We start from the raw sequence: 20,216 nt of genomic DNA, 5'->3' as shown, positions 1-20,216 counted from the left end.
GAGTTGCATTCCCTAGCCACACAAAGAAAATAGACTGCTCTCAACCCCTCTCAAGTACCTCAGGAGCACCCATTCACTGGTGAATAGTTGATACCCTCTTGCCAAATAATGTTATCCATGTGTTAACATGATTTCCCCCAAGGACTTCTGCCGGGCAAGACCTTGTTCCCTAGTTTTCATCAGTAGTTGCGATCATAAAGCTACATTTAAAAAAAACAACAACTTGCTAACAAAAACCTGCTAACCCCATATGAGGGACCTCACCCCCCGCCACCCTAAACACTGAATTCATGAGTACATTTCAAATCATTTCAATGGCCTGCATTGAGATATCACCTTCAAAACTGATGTCTGCTGATCCCTGGTGATTGGCAGGCTAAGTCTCTGATGGGGGCAATGCTAAGACAGTTAACTGTTATGTTGGGTTCCATGCTCCCCATTTAAGGAGAGGAAATGAAGAATGGGAACCTGATCTCCTAATTCTGAGACTATATATGCCCTGAATGTTCCTTGTACCCCTGAATGCAATATAAAACAAAATAGGGCAGGCACATTGCCCTGTGTTCAGAGCCCCTGATGAAGGAGGTGGTAAGGGGAGAGCATGAAGCTGTACTATGGATTCAACTACAATGTGACCATCGTGTAGTTGCTCTTCTCCACCATGTGCACAGGCCCTTCAAAGCAAAGAGAAGGACAGATGAGACCCCAGGTCAGAGTGACTGCTATTTCTTTTTTAATAACTAAGAGCTCTTTGTGAGATTTTTCTCTGAATTAGGAGGCTGTGGCCACCCATAGTTTCAATCCCAAAAGACAAATGGTGAAGAACAGCTACAGGCCTGGGCAGGATTGCAGATTCCCCTCCTCGCCCTCCCACATCCCAAAATGAGATATGGTTAATAATTGGCCTAGCAAAATTCTGACACTAAGAAAAAACCTGGAAATATCAAATATGTGGTACTCAATGAAAAGTTATGTGGTATTGAATTAAGAGGCATAAAATTAATCAAAGATGGTGGGCCCCAGGGATATATTAACAGGGTTATAACTGATCAAAGGTAGAAATTAACTGTTCAATCCCAGGAAGTTTTGCTGGAATTCATAATCAGTTTCTGATTTCTACCTGGGCTTATTTTATTCTTTTTCAAAAGGTAACTTTATTGAGATAAAATTCACATACTATACAATTCATTCATTTGAAAGTGCACAAATCAATGTTTTTTAAAGTAGATTCAGAGTTGCACATGATTACCATAATTAGCTTCAGAACATTTTCATTTGCCTACCTGGAGTTCTTGACACTAAAAAGTAGATGGCTAAACCGAGGAAAGAGTAACCATGATAAGGAAAGGATTAGACAGTAGGAATCCCAAGAAAGTGAGAAGAGATGGGACTTTCGAGTTTGTGAGAAGGAAGCTGCAGAAAGATCTGGTGCTTCAATTGAGAGCTTCTCAAAGAGGACAGTTAGCTTTTGTTTCCATTAAAGACAAAACACTGGGATCAATTATAGCAAAGGACTTAGGTAAAACATAAGGGAAAAACATATGCTCCCTGTTTGAAAATCCTTGGATTATGCTTCCTTGAAAATGAGATGGATGAATAGTGATCACAGGGTGAGTTTTGAGTAGTGGGTTCTCCCAGTTGCAGGGTACTAGCCAAATAATCAGTATTGCAGCAGGACTGGTAGAGTACACGGTCTTTCTGTGAGGTGGAGTCACCCCCCACTGGATCTCGTCTTTTACAGGAGAAAAGCTTCCTTCACAAGATGACTGAGGAATGGAGCAGCCCCTTAGATAGGTGAACATGGGTATCGAATACTAGTGTCTCAATTAGAGAAGTCTCATAGTAACAAATCTGAAAATATGGATGGGGCAGAAAGCACAGTTGAAAATCCCTCTTGCTGACTGGCCTGGTTTACCACATTCATTCAGGAAGGAGGCTTTATCTACTGTAAGGCAGGATTTATTCTACCATTGGCCAGGTGGCAGGTCCTAAGGCAGTGGCTCTGGACTGAGGTGACTTCACCACCATCCCGAAGGACACTGGCAGTGTCCTTCCACTGGCAGTGGAGAAATTTTTGTCATCTTATGGGAAGAGGCTAAGGATACTGCTGAACAATTTGCAATGCATAAGACAGCACCCTACAATAGAGAATCACCCAACATTAAGTGTCAATAGTGCCCAGGCTCCGCAACCTAGAGTAAATAACATTCTGTTCCTACTCTCCTAAACATTGGTTTGTTCATTGTAGTAATTCTTTTTTTCCCAATCCTGGGGTTTTGACCCAGGGTCTGAGCACTGTCCCTGGCTTCTTTTTGCTCAAGGCTAGCACTCTACCACTTGAGCCACAGCGCCACTTCCAGCTTTTTCTGTTTATATGGTGCTGAGGAATCGAACCCAGGGCTTCCTGCATGCTAGCGAAGCACTCTACCACTAAGCCACATTCCCAGCCCTCATTTTAGTAATTCTTATTATCACCTGAAATATGCCTAGTGAAAATGTCTTCATTGAAGAAAAATATCAAGTTCATGATTTGAAGTGACAATAAATAAAACCACAGCCTCAATACCATTTCAGACTGATGGCATGGCACTATTGATATAATAATAATGGTTCACTGCCTTCTTATTAATTGCCTAGATGAATAAATCTTAAATTTAAAACATTATTTAGTACTGGAGGGACTGTGTCTAGGTAGCCATTATGATCTTTATCAGTGGAATGAACCTACAGTTTTATCTGGGAGTATCCATAGACTACAATTGGATGAAAACTAACCCATAAGGCGAGTTAATACAATAAACCTTAGCAGCTTACCTCTCTCTTTTTTTTTAAATTTTTATTGTCAAACTGATGTACACAGAGGTTGCAGTTTCATATGTTAGGCACTGGATATATTTCTTGTACTGTTACCTCCTCCCTCATTCCCCCCTGCCCTCTAAGCTTACCTCTCTTAAAACTGGGGTTCGTTCATAATCTCAGCAGAGAATAGCTTAAAAAAACTCACTTTGCCTAGAAGTTCTCTAGTCTAATAACACTTGCAGGTAGATTATTTGCAATGTTTTGAAAGTAATTCTTTCAAACACTCACATGTATCAAGTCAACCCATGTTAATTAAAATAAATGATTGATTTAATAAGATGGCACCCCAGGGGCCTCAAATATACCCTATTTTGTGTCACTGATGTGGGAGGTGAGTTATTTGACCTGGTGGAATTGAGCTGTTGTGGAAAACTGCCTTTTTTATTTCATGAGGAGTAAAGTCTGCCTGAATGACCTCTAACACTTTTTTCCCCTGCTGTTAAGGTTTTCAGCTTAGCAGCTTTTAAGTGTGGCTTTAAAGAGACTTGGTATCACCACCTTTCAACTTGAAATCACCCCTTTTCCATTGTGCCAAGTACTCTGGGCATTCCAGTTGACTGGGATGGTCTTCAAAATAATTTTCAAAGAATCTATAATTCTGAATTGTCACTAACTCATACTGGATTTTTCTCCTAAAGGACCCACATTCCTGTGGGTTCATTGGGTTTCAGACCCAATAGTTAAGAATATCACAAAGTACATATTTCTGAGTTGTTGATGCTTAAAAACTAAAAGCAGAAATTCTTCTGAGCATCAATTTCCTCCCTTGTAAAACGGAATCTAAACCCTTTCCTGCTCTGTTTTATTAATTGTGCTGTTTATGAAGATAATGAGCATGTGGGCATATTTTCTCAGTAATTGGCTCTCTCCCTTCCTTCCTTCTTCCATCTTTCCTTTTCCTTCCCTTCTTTCTTTTTGCTTGGCTTTCACTATTACAGACTTTTGCATGCTAAAGTTTCATGCTTTTGACTTTGCATGCTAACAAATATTTTGCCTTACTTTAGAATTCTAGAATTTTCTTCTTATTGGCAAGAACTTCCTTGGTTAAGATACTAAATTTTTCTTTTTTATCCTTTAAATCAACTAGATTTTGCTCTTCCAGAGGATTATTAACCCCTAATATGAGTCTTTATAATTTGTTCTAATTTTTATTTTTTACCAGTTCAGCACGAAAGCCATGTTGACAAGTTATTTAAGCATGTATCTACATTCCTAGGGATTGCTCATGTTTCCTTTAAACACACACACACACACACACACACACACACACACACACACACACACAAAACTTGAAAAGTTGATCTTTAGATAGGTTGAACCAAAATATTCCATCTCTTCAATGAAGTTAAACCAGGAGAAAAAGGCCTTATGGAAATCCTATGTGTCTGAAGCCTAAAAAGCAGGCTACCTGTAGACAGTTGTGAGGGATGAGGACATATTAGTGATCACCACTGGCTGAATCAAACCAAACAATGACAGGGTTTGGGAAATTGCTCCTGATCCAGTTCGTGAGCCCTTTGGTAATCATATTCTTCACTCCAGAAGCAGGGTTCCTGGCTCGTAGCTCTAAAGGTTGATGCAAATGACTGCAAACCTCTGGCTTGGGAAGGACAATGCAATTAAATTATGATGAATCCCAGGCTTACTCGAGCCACAGCAAGTGGCCCACAAGTTACTAAGTGGATAGGATTCCTGTTTCCACTGCGAGACTGGGAAAGTGGCAAGCAGAGAGTAGCTGCCTCGATAGCATAACCCTGCCCCCAACACAATATATACTGTATGTAGCTTTTACCTATTTCCATGGGTGTCTCCCAGTAGGACCACCAGTGACCACAAGAGCCTCTTTCCACCAATCCTTCAGTGATAAATGGCTAGGACCAAATGTGGGCGTGGCTGGGTGTGATGGGTAAGCCTATTCCAGGAAGCAATCTGGGGCTCCCGCTGCCTCAATACCCAATGCTGGCTATGGGGCCTAGTCTTTCTCATTCACCTGAAGACAGAAGGGCATCCCCAATACAACAAAGGGAAATTTCTGGTTTGATGATTATAAGATAATTGCAGGCTACACGTGCTTTCTTTTCTTCTTGTATGCCTCTGGATCTTAAGCTTTGCTTCTAAGGGAAGATTGCAAGCTTTTTCTCCACATCCAGTGAAGTAGTTTCAATCCGTTGTGAAGACATGGGCCCTCCTGGCTGGGCTAGAAAGGCTGTCCAGTGCAGCATGGCAGCAAATTCTATCACAATCCTGGGGAGAAAAGACAGCAGGCAAGTGGAATACACTAGTCCCTGGGCACATTTGTATTTCATTTGAAAATAGAATGCAGGTGCCATATTCAGGAAACACAGCCAGAAATCCACAGTGGAAACAAAATGGGGAAAAAAAAGACTTACACCAGGCAGAAACTGAAAAGATGAAGTCCAGCTGATACTATTGAAAGAGACCAGTTAGACGAGAAATGGCTATTTGGTTATATTTTGAAAAGAAAAACGCCAGGCTTTGAAAAAGAAATTCTTAACAAGACAAAAACAAGAAAAAGAGCAGGAGAGAAAAAGTCCACTCTGGTTGTATGATACAGGACGGCTAAAACTGGAACACGCTACACAGAGAACTGGTAATAAAAGAACAGTCTTGAAACTGCGTTTCCTCCTGTTCATGTTCACAGGAACAGCTGGATACATACTAATTGCAAGAAGTGAAAGAAAGAGCTTTAAGTTTAAAAGCAGGCGTGCACTAATCAGTCTCTCACCAGTACAGTTTCAGACACAAGTGTGATATGCCACCTCGCAGGTCTATTTTAAACGCCAGCTCACAGTTCCTCATTTGTGTGGGTGGCTTTATGTTGTCAGGGGAAAACACACACACACACACACACACACACAAAGTCCTCTCCTTCCAAGTGCATTGCTTCCATCCATCAAGAAATGGTTTTTACCAGCGCTTCTCAGCCTCAGCACCACAGATCATTCTTTGTTGTGGGGGTTTGTCTTGGGCATTATAGGATGTTAGCCAAACTCTAGATGCCAGCAGGACACACTCCCTCGGTATGACAACCCAACAGGTCTCCAAACATTTCTATCCCCCACCCCCCGCCCTCAGGAAGGACATTCGAGATCCACTGGCCTAACTTCACAAAGAATTACTTTCTCTTCCTTCCCTGGCTCCTACCTCTAAAAAAATCTCTAATAAAAGCTGAGGAAACTTATATCTAAATCTACCAGCAGCCCAGATTTCCTTTTTATTCTGAATGGAATCAACAATACTTTTGACTTGCAAGATCTACAACCATTATTATCTATGTAGTCTAGGTTGGCCTTGATCTTAAAATTCTCCTACCACATCCTCTTAAGTGCTGGAGTTACAGAACATACAACTATACCTGCCTAAGTGGCTTTTGCTTTTAGAGACTGGTTTTAGGACATATAAGGTCCATTCAGAGAATTCAAAACACTCAAGGGCTGTGTGAACCAGAAGGGGTCTCTAGGAACTGGAACTTGCCTCCATGCCATACAAATGAAACAAACCTCAAGGCCTGGAAGGGAGGCGACTTTGTCGAGGCCATACATATTCCTAATGATCCTTTCATAAGGCATAGGACAATAACTCCCAATTTGCCTGAAGAGCTTAGGTCTTTCACCACAGATAACTTATAGTCCCATAAGAAAGACTTTGGGCTAATCATGCAAGTTAAGGAATGCAAATTTTATAAATCACAGAATACAGCAACCAATTAGTGCAAACAAACATTTATTGTGAAATATTCATCCTACCCTTTATTAGGTATTACATCATCAAAGCACTTTGTGGCAAGGAAAATAGCTTTTTATCCCCCTCTGATTCACCCAATATTCCATTAAAGCTGCAAAAAATGTGCAATCTGCTTGAAAAATAGGTTGCTCTTATTTACTCATTTGTGAAAAGTCAAAAATTAAAAAAAGAAAATGATACTAGCTTACAGGGCCTCTAGAGCCAATTCACCTTTCTGCTTCCACCTACTCCCCCAAATAATTAACAAAGATAATTTGTTCTAAATGCCTTAAAAAAAAAACCAATGCACCTTCCCCATGTGATCATCATAAAAAAATTTCAAAACCATTATTCATTTTCTCGGAAAAAAGGTTGCCAGCCGTTGTTTTTTGATTGGGAGCATATGTATTTCCTGGGAGTTCACTTTCTTTAACTTTATGCCCCGGTTTTTGATGGGTTTCCTATGGGGCTCCACATTTCCTAGGGATTCTTCTCCTTGGCTGTTGATGTCGTAGCCCTGAAGCACAGAGTCTTCTCTTTTGAAGGAGAAGTTTTTGGTGGACACCCCTGAGAGGCCTTTGATCTTGCCACAGAAGATGGTAGGCACAGTGTCTTCAACCGAGACAATGACCTTGGCCGCCTGGGATTCACTTACAATCTCAATGCTATTTTCAGCTTTGACATCGCTGCTGGGGTAGCTGGGCTGGCTGACCATCTCCACAGCATTGCTGTTGCTGCTGCTGCTGTGGCTATCCATCATGGCTGAAGCCTCATGGGGCATGGCAGGGGCAAAGGGCATATCCATGCCACTGGGCAGTTTCTCCATCACAGGGTGACCTTGGCTACTGTCTGTTGGCCCACTGCTATCATACAGTGTCTCAGGGGGAGGCTCAGACTTCCGGTGGGCTGCCAGTGACAGGTCTAGAGCCGCATCCTCTTGGAAGATTGGAGGACTGGCTTCACCAGTCTTGAGCCAGGGCACTGACTTCATGGAGAGGTCCAGGGCCTCGTTCTCACTCCCCATCTTGATGACGGTGTGGCGGCTGAGTTGGTAGTACTCCTTTGGCTGGAGGATGTCTAGAGGTTTCAGTTCATCCTTTTCCAGAGAGGTCTGAGTGCCTTTAAATGAGTGCAGGCTGAAGGAAGATGGTGGCTTGGGGAAACTGGAACTGAACTTGGATTCTGAATTCTGGGGCACTGGGATGGGGATGGGAATAGGGACTGGTACTGGCAATGGGACGATCACAGGGTAGGGCACCAAGAGGGTCGCTGGTGGGACCAAGGGAGACAAGGGGGAGTTAAATGGTTGTGGGGGCACTGGGGCATAGCCAGGAGGAGGCTGACAGGGTGGGGGACCAAGAGAGCCCTGGGAAGGGAATAAATTCTGAAGCACAGTTTCAAATGGCAATGTAGGCTCCTGTGGCTGGCTGGGGATCCTCAGGTCCAGGAGCTGGGGCTGGGTCTCAGGGTCCTCAGCCCCCTGGAAGAGGTTGTTGTGGATAGCACTGGAGGAGCATGGGGCCTCCTGTGGTAGGACCAGAGGGGAGTTGAGGTGCTGGAAAACGTGCTGCTCTAGCACGACAGGCAGCTGCACAGGGCCCTGCGTGGTCATGACATAGGTGGCGTTGCCATTGGGGTTGAGCTCTGGTGCTGAGCTGCCCTCTACCTGCATATGGATGGGCATCACCACTGGGCTCTCCCCAAGGCACAGGGGCTGCAACACGGTGGCTGCTACCTTCAGAGCCATGCCACTCTGGGACTCAGCAGGGGGGTTCAGGATGGATGGGGCTGGCACAGTCACCAAGGCCTTCTTTACCAGATCAGTAGAGTTGATGTTCCAGGCCTCTGTGGTGATCAGCTGGGCCATGCCATTCTCCAGTCTGTTATTGGCCAAGGTTGGAGGGGAGTCGGTCATGTCCATGGAGAGGTTCTGAGACTGCAGGTCATCCATCACTCAGCTCTGATGACGCTTGGCCTGCAACACAGTACATACAACATGAACCTTCCTGAAGAGGTGTCATTACTACCAGAGCTCTCTCCCCTCAAAAGAGTTTCCATATCTTAGTTAACTTGAGAGCACAACCCAGCTTGCTATGTATACATAGGCATTCTAGAGATTCCCTAATATATACGAATACAATCCATATGGTCTGCTGTGCTTAGAGAGACCCAGTTTAATAGATGGCCAAGCTATAGTTGTCTCTAAATAGCTAAGCACTGTTAAATGGGATATTTTAAAGTCTAATACTCACTCAGCTTACATGTTTAGCCCTCAACAAAAACAAATTTAAATCCACATTGCTATGTCAGGCTCTTAAGATATGCAAAGATTTGATTCACTCAAATTCTAATAAGCAGTAAAGACTTATTTTCCCTTAAGGAAAAATGAAGCCTTGTCACATTTAAATATTCTATGAATATGGAATGGGCCATCAAAAAGCTCTTTGTAGCAATAATTATGGAATTCTTTTTAAATTATGGAAAATTTCAGGAAGCATTTCAAAAACTCTTTGTAGAAATAATTCTCACAAAAGAGATTTGCTGAGTGGAACAACGGTGCATTAACACACTATCTCCCACTGACCAATGACATCCTCTTTCCTTCTGAAAATCCATTCCCCAGTACATGGTGAAGGTGGGATGACTTGCATGAATGATTACTGGCTCCAGTGTCACTTTCCCAGTCAGCACCTCTGTCTGAACTGTGGCCTATCCCAATATCAACAGGCCAGTGGAAGGGATGTTGATGGGTCTAAGACTGGGGAAATGGAATAGTTACCAGAAACCAAAAGTTCTCTGAGATGTGAGGCATTTTCTGGATATCGGAGGCACCTCCTGTGAGGCCAAAGGAGCCCAGCAAGTGTGCTTCCTGGAGGAAGCAAGGCTGCAGCTGTGATATGGCTCTCCATGGAAACGCGTCCATATTTAGCCTTGTTGCCATGGAGAAGGCAGGCACCATGTCTAACTCAGGGATCTGTGCAGCCCTGGAGTCTGGTTGGGCTCAATAACAATTCAATAATCCTCTGTTTCACTAGGTAAGCCTGGGGCAACTCAGATTCTTGACCTCCCTGTCTTGCTTGTGTAGACTGGAGTCCTGTGGTCATCTTGTCCTCCTTTCCTCGCCTCCAGATTGTCAACACAACCTCTCACACAAGAAAGAGAGGTGGATCAGCACCCCATAGGGCTAGTCATCTTGCTACAGAAAGGCAGCTTTAACAAATGAACAACTCTGTCATATCGCCAGACAATCAAAACCTGTCAAATGCACAGAACAGGGGGAGTTTCTCTGAGGCAGGAGTGAGGACGGGAAGGATGCTGTGTGAACAACTTTGTGGAGAGCACCTGATGGGCCATGACCTTGGCAGAGTGCACTGGAATGCCTCCAGAGCCTGTCTTCGTATGGGCAGCATGCTCTCTGGAAACCACGAGGTGAGCCAGCATGCCACCCAATAATCTCCTCAGAGAAGAGTTGGGAAGCAGTTTACTTCCAAAAAGGCTGAAGTTCAAGGGTACTCCTTTCTTTTTAGGGTATAATCATTGCATACAATTTTAAAAGAAAACAAAACAGAGAACAGGTATCATGCTTCTATTGAAGCTAGGTGATTTGCTCAGCCCAAGATGAGTGCTTCTTGATTCTGCCCAGAAAATACCATGCTTCCAACAAATCATTAACACATTCATGCAAGCATGCGTACTTCATCTACTAAATGCCCACCGCATGCTAGTACTTTTCCGAGGTCTATAGTTGAAACTGTGAGTGAGAGAGACAAAGGTCCCTGCTTTCATGAAGATTATACTCTAGTGAAGGCATGCGTCTTTGATCACATTTGTCAGTATGAGGGAGCATGCCAAGAGAAGCAGAAAAAACAGCAGGACAGTTATTTTTGGTACTGACACCCAGCTCTTAAAAGCCTTGTGAACCTCAGGTTTCTTCCAGAAGGGTTTAACCTGTCCCTCACAGTAGCTAGAACCCTCAGGGAGGGATTAAAAAAAGCTGAATGGTCCAGGTTGCATTGGCTCACACCTGTAATCCTAGCTACTCAGGAGGCAGAGATCTGAAGATCACGGTTCAAAGCCAGCCCAGGCAGGAAAGTCTGTGAGATTCTTGTCTCCAATTAACCACCAGAAAACCACAAGTGATGCTGTGGCTCAACTGGTAGAACACTAGCTTTGAGCTGAAGAGCTCATGGACAGTGCCCAGGCCCAGAGTTCAAGTCCTGTAACTGACAAAAAAAAAAAGCTGAATGGAAGGTAGGGTAGAAATAATGAGGGCAAGAAGAGCAATGGCCAGAGAAGTCACCTATGGCCATGCATGCAAGACAAACTCTGATGGTGAGAGGCAACTCAGCAGAAATTAAGACAGCAGAAGCCAGGAACCAGTATTTCTCATCTGCAATCCAGTCTAATCAGGAGGCTGAGATTTGAAGATCACGGTTCAAAGCCATCCTGGCAGAAAACTTCATGGACTCTGATCTCTAATTAACCAGGAAAAAAAAGCTGGAAGTGAAGCTGTGGTTCAAGTGATTGAGTACTAGCATTGAATGGAAAAAATAAAAATGCCTAAGTCCTGAGTTCAAGCACACACACATACACACACAGATTATATATATACATATATATGTATGTATATACATATATATGTATATATGTTCTGTGCCACATTTGGGTTTCCTGTGAGGCTAGGATTATTCAGTGGTGAGATTTCTTTTCCATGATGACTGCTCTCTCTTTTTTTTTTTACTTTAAAATTATATTTTTTATTATCATTACATAGTTGCACAAAGGGATTACCATTCAACATGTCAGTTTATGTGTATAATGCTTCTTGATTACTATCACTTCTTTCATCTTTCTTTCCCATTCCCCCAAATTTAGATTTAAAAATACTTTTAGGTTGTCCAATAAAGTTTCCCAGTCATATTCCTTTCCCAAATACATTTCAAGTATATCATTGTTAACAATATCCTTCTTGAGGCCTATTGGCTAAAAATTTGGTATTAAGTTGTTTTATTCTGAGACACTTATATGCAAACCTACAATTTGAAAAATACATCCTAATCTATCCTTTATCTTGATAACTATCAGGTCTAAAAAAGGAAAATAACTGCTTCTTGTCTTTGATGACTGCTCTCTATCCTTCTAGAAGTGAAAGCCTTCCTCTCTGCCTGCTTCTGAGGGCAAACTTCTGGAGGGCTCCTATCTGCATTGTTTCCTAGGAAACCTCCCTCTCTGCCTGCCTGATCCAGATGTAGGCCTTCTAACTGCTCTAGAACCCTCCTACACAGAGGTGAGGAAAGGACATTACTAGGGCAGGGTGTCTCCTACAAGCGTCTGTTTTTCTCATAGAAGGCAGGTGCTAAAATACAGTAAGCAGAGGTGCTGAGAACTTGCTATGCATTACCTCACTCAAGCCTTAGAATAATCCTTTCCTCCCCAGGACCTCCTCTGTCCTTCTCCTCACTGGAGTTCTTGTCCTTCAGGAATGCAGCCTCATGTGGTTAGGGCTGTATTTCTGGAGGCCTGGTAGAGCATCCTCTTAACCTACTTCTAGGTTATAAGATGGCCACAAGGCCCCTGGTCTGAAGTAGCAAAGGTTTTGCGTGGAGGGCGTGTGCAGAGGGCTTTACCTCATAGCAACTCAATCTGAGGGCATTGCTTCTCAAAGGCCCTGTGGCGCTCTTGGCATTACTGGAGTGAGGTCACTTGGAGGAAGGCACAGTTCCTGATCTAGATTAGGAGATTCCAGTACAGGCTTCACATCTTCCATAGGTCTCTGAAAACTGAGGCGTTAGGAGAAGTCAGGGCCCCAGCCCTGTTCCTGGGGATGATTTCCTACCCAGTAGGCTCTAGATGTGACCCAACTTTGCTCTTCTAGCCTCATCTAGAATTTTCCTTTTTTTGCGTTTTGTTTTTTAAATTTTTATTATCTCAGGCATACAAAGGAGTTGCCACTTAACAAAGCAGTTTATGAGTACAATGCATCTTGATCAAGGTCACCTTCCCCTACCCACTCCTTCCCTCACTCTTCTTAATTTTGGCTTCTTCCCTTAAAATATTAATTCCTTAAATAATTTTCCGTGTCCAGCTTGATGACAATGACACATTCTGAGAACCAGTGTTGACCAATTTCCTCATTGTGTGAACACCACAGAGCATGCATTCACAAAGCAAGGTGATTGTCACATTACCTGGTGATGAAAAAAAAATCAAACAGGACTACCATGCTATTGTGGTTTGCCATTGTCTATAGCATTGTTGTGTGGCCCATGCATGAATCCCCGCTGACTTGCCATAAACCTCTGCTAAGAATCCTGTCCCTTTCCATCCACACTATCCTAGTCTACATTTTATCCAGTACTTACACCCTCAATGAATGACCTAATTCTATATAAAATTCACTAGCTACTTGCTGGGAGCCAAACAAGAGACACATAATTTTTGTCCTTTAATACAATACACACATGGTTTCACCATTCAGGATCTCGGATACATTTAATGTCTAAGAAGTAATTCCAACTGGGTAAAAAATGGTTTTCTCTCCCCATAGGTTGCAATAATTGTCAATTACTTGCCCCAGTGATTAAATTTTCTGAGCTTTAAACACCAGCACAGGGCCTTCTTTCAACAGTGCTGTGAACATAATTACCACATGAATGTATTCCCAAATTGGTTAAAATATGAAGAATACACAAAATAGTCACTGGCCTTATGGTTGATTGCCTTTAACATCTAGCTATCTATGCATTCTCCCAAAAAGAATATGACTATTCACGTTAACTTTGGAAACAAGTTCCCCCAAATAGTAATTCATTAAAACTGTAGTGGTCACAGGGAGATCCACAGAGACCACTATTTTTGAGGATGGGAAACAGCTATGAGAAAGTCCTAGTGGAGAGAACAGAGCACAGTATTAAGCCTGATCTGATATTGGTGAAACATGGAAGAAGAAAGGCCCAGTATCATCACCTGGCTATTGACACCAAGGGCTTCAAGATCTTCCTGAGGAAAGGAGGAAAGGCCATACCTTAAGGTGCCATAAAAGTTGTTTATGTTTATTTTATCATCTCATCCTTCTAGTTCTCATTTTTCTATTTTTATGATATAAGAAATATATCTTTTTGTACGTGTGTGCCAGTCTTGGGGCTTAAATTCAAGGTCTGGGCACTGTCACTGAGCTTTTTTTTGCTCAAGGACAGCACTCTACCACTGAGCCACAGATTCACTTCCACTTTTTTTGGTAGTCATTTGGAGATCAGAGTCTCACAGACTTTCCTGCCCAGCCTGGCTTTGAAATGTGAGCCTCAGATCTCAGCCTCTTGAGTAGCTGTGATTATAGATGCGAGCCACCAGCATTTAGAAAGAAATCAATCTTAAGGAAACATATACTATACAAGAATATTTGTGTGTATGAATGTGTATGTTGAAGGCTGTTGTATTTGTTTCTGATAGGAGTGAAAGAATAAAAAGATTGACATCTGACAAAAGAGAAGAAGCTATCATAGTTCAGTGAGAATTCCAGTCTACTCTTCTTGTTTTGCAGAGCACAAAGCTGAGGCTCAGAGGTCAAGTGGCTTGCTCATTTAGCATAGTGAAGACTGAATTGCAGATGTGTGATCCTTTCCCCAAAGCTCATGACCTGATCCATCACCTTCATTCCAAATATCAAAGGCTGTTGAGGAGCCCTTGAGTCCAACCCACTGGCCAGAGTCACACTGGAATTCGAGCATTTCTATTGTAACCACTCCCTAACAACAAAGGATATGAGATAGTTTAGTTCAATCACCAAAATGTCAAAGGGTTTTATGAGTGAGGATCTTGATAAATATTCTTTAGTCAGACTTATCTAATACCATATTAGACAAAGTACTGAAGTAGAAAGAGATTTAAGGCACACATGAACTTTCCATGATTGGACAAAAGCCATCTTAGACCTTTAGTCCTGGGCTCTTCCTCCGTAACATGGCCATTGCCATTATCCTGAATGAAAACTCAGAGTCTTTTTCCAGGAGCAAGTGGTGCTTATAAGGGAAAGAGTCAGATCTAGCGTTCCCAGAACTGTCAGAGGAAAAATTTCTGTGGACTCTGAAGGGTAGGCACGAGTGTGAAGGCAGAAGAGAACTGGAGAGAGAAAGGCAATGACTCCCCAGTCTGATTTCCCTAGATTTTGATGGATTCTATCACCGCTCAAGAGAAATCTGGGAAACTGGCTGAGGAAGGCACTGTGCCTCATTTCTCTGTTAGATGTCTCTGTGATTTTGGTCTTATTTCCTCTCCAGACTATCTTTAGCCTGCTTCCAAAGGACCTGTGATGGCCATTGGGGTCACACTGACCTGATTGTAGGGCAGAAACATGTCCATGTACTTGTTCATTCTTTTGGAAACCATCTGGGTACCTCCTGGGTGCCAGAGATGTGCTTCCTACTCTCCCATCTGGCCTTACTTCTCTGAAGGAGGCAGGTTGCCTTCCCCCCTAGGCTGGGTTCTCAAGGTATTAAGCAGATTCATATTCTTCCAGCAACATGTACTTGTATTAGAGCTACTTCAAGGCCCATCTTTCATGCAGAGATTAAAGACTAAGCCTCTACAGGAGGAAAGTCAGTCCTTGGACTTCTCAAAGGTACCAAACAAGAAGTGTTCGTTTCTATGAAGGGCTGCTCCTGACACAGAGAGACAAGAATGTCTTTTCTCTTTCTTTTGCTGTGATGGAAGGCAAGTGGCATGGCCACAGTGCCATGGGTGATATTAAGAAGAGCTGCTACTGCTGGAAGGGGATGCTTGCCTCCACCTGGACAGTGGACTATGCAAGTCACCAAGTGCTGGTCTCTGAATTCACCAGAGGCCCTACCATTTTCTGCCAGAGACATCCAGCCCTCAAACAGCCTCAGGAGCTGGAGCCAGAGGGGCCATTCCCACAGAAGCACAGGTAAGGCAGAGGTCAGGGACTATCATTTTGAAGGGTTATGGTTTGGGGAAGTTTTTCTGGCAACAAAGAAACCTCTTCAGTCTGTAACCATGGGGAGGACAAACCTGCCTGTGGAAGAGAAAATATTTCTAATTAGATTGAGATACAAATGTTACATTTTTGTTCTGAGAAAAAGGACTATTTACAATCCTGTGTCATTAGGAGGACATTTTTCAGAAATATGTGCCAGAAACAGGGCCTCAGAGGGGTTCACTGGAAGGAAGGGGTACAGAATTCTAAAGAACAAAACACTGAAGTTCAGATTTCCCCCTTCTCCTGATGCTTGTGAAAAGCACTTGGCATGCCCACTAACCCCTGGCACAGGCGCAGTGCCAGCTCCCCCTGGGTGCTGTGTCCCTAGTGAGAGTGGTGACGAGTGAAGGTTTTGAACCCACACAGACTTCAATTCAAACTTGAGCTCTGCTTCACTTTGCTGGCTGTGTGACCCTCGGATTCCCTCTGTGTAAGATGAATATTAAAAAAGGAAGGCCCATCACATAGGTAATTATAATGACTGGAAGGGAGCTAATTGAAGTACGGTATTTGGCATAGTGCCTAGCAGAGGGAAAGTTCCTCCTCATCACTGGCTCCAACATCACTGTTAGCATTGTCACTGCCACGATCACGATCACTGTCTTTATTTTCACAGTTCTCATTGTCATTATTTTCCTTGTCACCTTATCATTAGCATCATCTTCCCCATCAGATTCGTAGTCCACATTTGCTCCTAGCATCTTGAGGAGCTTCAGAAACACTCCCTTTGCATGTGAATAGGTTTGCACATTTGTAAATACGTGTTCAAAGGTTCATTTGAAAATGAATTGCTAGGAAATGGAAAGCCATAGACCATAGAATCAGTGTTACAGTTCATGGCGGGGTTTCCAGTCTTTCAAACTCACTTAACCCCAACAGAGCTGAAACATGAAACATGTCTAATGAAAAAGGAAGGTATTCATAATATTAAAAACTACAGGTGGAAGGAAGACAATGAAATAAATAAAAGATTTCCCCTGTTACTGGAAGTTAGGAGGAGAAAGAAGAGAACAAGAGCCCTATGTATCTGGCATATGAACCCGAGCACTTTCAAGGGTCCTGAATTTGCTGCTCTTTGGTTGCACATGATTTAGTTTTAGGATCCTTCAGTTTTCCTTCTCCTCTGACCAAGGATATATATGCGCATATATAGGCATATATATGTATATGCATATATATGTATACATATGTATGTATATATTTAGCTCTCCTTCCCTATTGTGATTATTATTGTTGTTTCCTCATAAAACAAGTGAGGGCTAGAGAAGAAGAAGAGGGGAAAAAATGAGAAGAGGAAAGACAGTGATTTTCTGAGATAAATACACCTAAGGAGGAGAGAAGATTTTACAAATATGTATAGATCCAAATGAGAGAGATGGCTCAAAGGCACCCTGGAGTGAGAGTTCTTAAGTTGCCCACCAGGGATGTCTGTGAAGATACAATAACAGCTCAGTTGTGGCGTGGTGTATGGAGGAAAAAGTAGGACTGGAGCTTCTCAACATATTGAGGACATGTTGAAAAACAACATTGTTCACAAATACAAGTAATACAGGTGAATACGGAGGCTGTGCTAGATTTTGGCACAATTTATCTCACGCTTTGAAAAGTCACCGAACACATTCATCTGTGACTTGGCTATGCTGTCAGTTCTAGGGAAAAGAAAACTATATAAATTGGTCTCCTTTTGGTGCCTGATATCCATTTATTTGTCTGTCTCTTGCCCTTTCTCTGCCTGGGGCAGTCAGAATTGGGCTTCCTCAATCAAACTGGATCTTCCATAAAGAATGGGAGAAACTCCTCCTCAATGTATGACTTTCTCAATGAGGCATATGACTGATAAATCTCAAGTATCATACTTCCTTTATTGGTATAATAAATGCAATTCAGGAGGGATAAATCCATGCACAAAGAAATGAAACTCTAATTGAGGAATTTCAACACCAATCATGGAGAATGACCTTCCTAATCACCTTGATGTCTCTCCATAAAGACAGAGATTTACAATTATGACCACATTTGCTGGCTCCATTTAAAAAAAAAAAACAACACAAAACCCTTAGTGATACATAGCCTGAAGCCACAAGAGCTAGTAAAGAACATGAGTATGGGTCAGTTATTCACTCCAGCACAGAATCAATTAGCAAACATTTGTTTTTCACTCTAATGAGTTTCCTCCCCAGTGCAGAGCTTTTAGCAGGGTCCTGAGTTATCTTCACATCACAATACAGGACCCTATGAACTAAACTGGCTACCTCCTGAAACTGGGGCTGCTTCCATGCAGAAATTATAGGCTCTCAAAGGGTTACATCTCTAAGTACAGCATTGCTACTGCTGTGCTTGCTACTACAAGCTCCAATAGGAAGTCGATGACCATTGCCAATGGTGAGGGCTATGATGAGGACCATGATAAGGAAGGCAAAAAGTGATTCCGTTGATTATGGATGAATACAACTGACAAAAATATCTAAGCTAGGATTCCTCCATAGAAAGACTCTATGGTTGGAAGACTGTATGGTGGAAACACTATGAAACAGAAAGAAAAGAAAGGAAGGAAGGAAGCCAATTTACTAAGCAAGTTATTACTGCAGCAACTAGAGTTCAATTCTACTAGCAGACAGTATGGGACATATTCCTCAGAGCTATGTCAACTGAGAGGCTAGGAAGTTGGGGTATTTAGTCACCAACTGCCATCCATCTCTGGTCAAGGGCCGCTCTTGGAGGATATGTTCATTCCTTGGAACTTCTAGCTATCTAGGCATGCAGTCCAGGCCTTGGGTACTCCTGAAACAAAAACCCCAAACCAAATCCTCAAGGAGAGTTGCAGTAAGAAAGTACTTGCAATAAGCAGCCTTTGCTGTGCAGAGGTTAAGTCTGAGGTGGCCTGGCAGAGGACCCACAGTGTCTGCTACATCAGCCATGGCCTGAAAAGTCCCAGTGATTATTATGCAAACACCTAAATGCTACTAATTTAAGACACCAGAACCAGGTGTTTCCTGGTGGCCCATTCTATGAGCCATATGAAGAAGACACCGTGTTATAATACCCACAGCAGAATTCTCTCATGAGGACTATGACAGGAGATCTCCTGAAGTACAAGGCACACAAGGAGGCCAAAGATGACTATCTTTCAAAAGCATGATGTTCAAGAGATGGTCAGTTTGGCAGATGTGCTCCTTTGCTGCAATATATCTGAGACCCTCCAGAAAGTTCTTTTAATCATATTTGTGTTGGCTGGAATGCAAGATGCTCTTAGGATGAGTCACAGAGGGAGTTTCTTTGTTAGTGATCTTATGTTCCAACTCAGGGACCAAGAAATAATAAATAAACATTGCCTTACTTCATCAGCTGCATACTACCTAATAATAATAATAAAATAATAACCTTGACCTGAGAAATACCACAAACCATGCAGGGAGGGGGTAAAGAGTGCTCTTAAAAAAAAAAAAAAACAGGATGACTTTTTTCTGGAATTCTGTTTTCTCAAAAGCTCTCCTTTGCCTCAAGGCAGTTTTCTCAAGAGTAGAACAACACAGTTGGCAGAATCTTAGGGCTGGTGAGTCTTTTGAAGTTCCTAAAACTTCACTGTATTTACCTTAATACAAGTATTATGGTTGTAATTAATACAGCATAAGTAATACAAAGTTGGGTGGGAGCAAAAAGATTGAGTGCATAACATCTGGCTAGTTGGAAGTGAAGAGTATAGGTGTTATTTCCTATTTCCTTTAGGGGAATATTTTCTCTGGAATGCATGTGTTACACACACACACACACACACACACACACACACACACACACACACTGGCCAAATAGGAACAATGCCACCTATTTCCTTCTAATAGTCAAAGGTGGGTCTTAAACTAGGATCCATGACAATTCCCAATTCCTTTTCCTCCTCACTGGCTTCAGCTCTAGTATAGCTATTTTCCCTCTGAATTCTCATCATCAAATCTCTATTGAACAGGTAACATGTACAACAGACCTTGTGCACACTGGCAGGATTTTAGTGGAGGAGATGGCAAAATGGAGGAGGAGCTTCCAGAAGTACAAGGAGTCAAGGAAAGACACAAGAAGATAAGTGTGTCCAGGAGAGGCCAGCAGGCTGGGCAGCTGGAGGCCAGGGATTGTGAGAAATTTGAGAAGAGATGATGATGATTTGATGCATTCACAAATCCCAATGAGCAAGAAGCTTCAATTCATTAGGGCGGGAGATCATCAGCGAGGGAAGAAAGGAAGAAGTATTTTCATTTGCAGGACGTCCTTGCCTTCATATTCCTTCTTCCTCACTGCCTCTCTCACATTCACTCACAGGATGGTAATAATAACTCATTTACTAAACATTGACTGCTCTTGTGTCAGGACCCTGCTAGAGACTATACATGTTCTCATCTCAGTTTCTCAACAACCCAGGGAAGATTGCTACCACCTTAGGTGATTTGATCTGTTGGATTGCTACGTCCCATCTTTCCTCTACTCCGTGCAACTGAGAATTGAATTCCTAGGAAATAGTTGTTTTGATGGCAGGGAGGGACATAGCTTTGCAGAGCATGAACAACATTTGCTGCAGGAAAGGCAGGTCTGCGGGACATGGAAGACAGGAGGAGCAAAGGTTTCTGATAAC

The 20,216-nt window shown here is 42.6% G+C and overlaps 1 protein-coding gene across 4 annotated transcripts in view; it reads right to left on the bottom strand.

Annotated features, from left to right (window-relative positions):
• Window positions 1-6,586: 6,586 nt before the first annotated feature.
• Window positions 6,587-20,216, bottom strand: part of Rai2 (retinoic acid induced 2) — a 60,161-nt gene continuing 46,531 nt past the window's right edge. For all 4 annotated transcript variants that reach the window (XM_048336197.1, XM_048336200.1, XM_048336198.1 and 1 more), the window contains exon 2: window positions 6,587-8,578. In XM_048336197.1, the coding sequence (XP_048192154.1) occupies window positions 6,956-8,554 (1,599 nt within the window). In that variant the 5' untranslated portion in view covers window positions 8,555-8,578 and the 3' untranslated portion in view covers window positions 6,587-6,955. The remainder of the gene's footprint in view (window positions 8,579-20,216) is intronic.

This window comes from Perognathus longimembris, chromosome 28 (assembly GCF_023159225.1).
Source record: "Perognathus longimembris pacificus isolate PPM17 chromosome 28, ASM2315922v1, whole genome shotgun sequence".
Classification (NCBI taxonomy): domain Eukaryota; kingdom Metazoa; phylum Chordata; class Mammalia; order Rodentia; family Heteromyidae; genus Perognathus; species Perognathus longimembris.
This window is presented reverse-complemented; position numbering and strand designations above follow the sequence as displayed.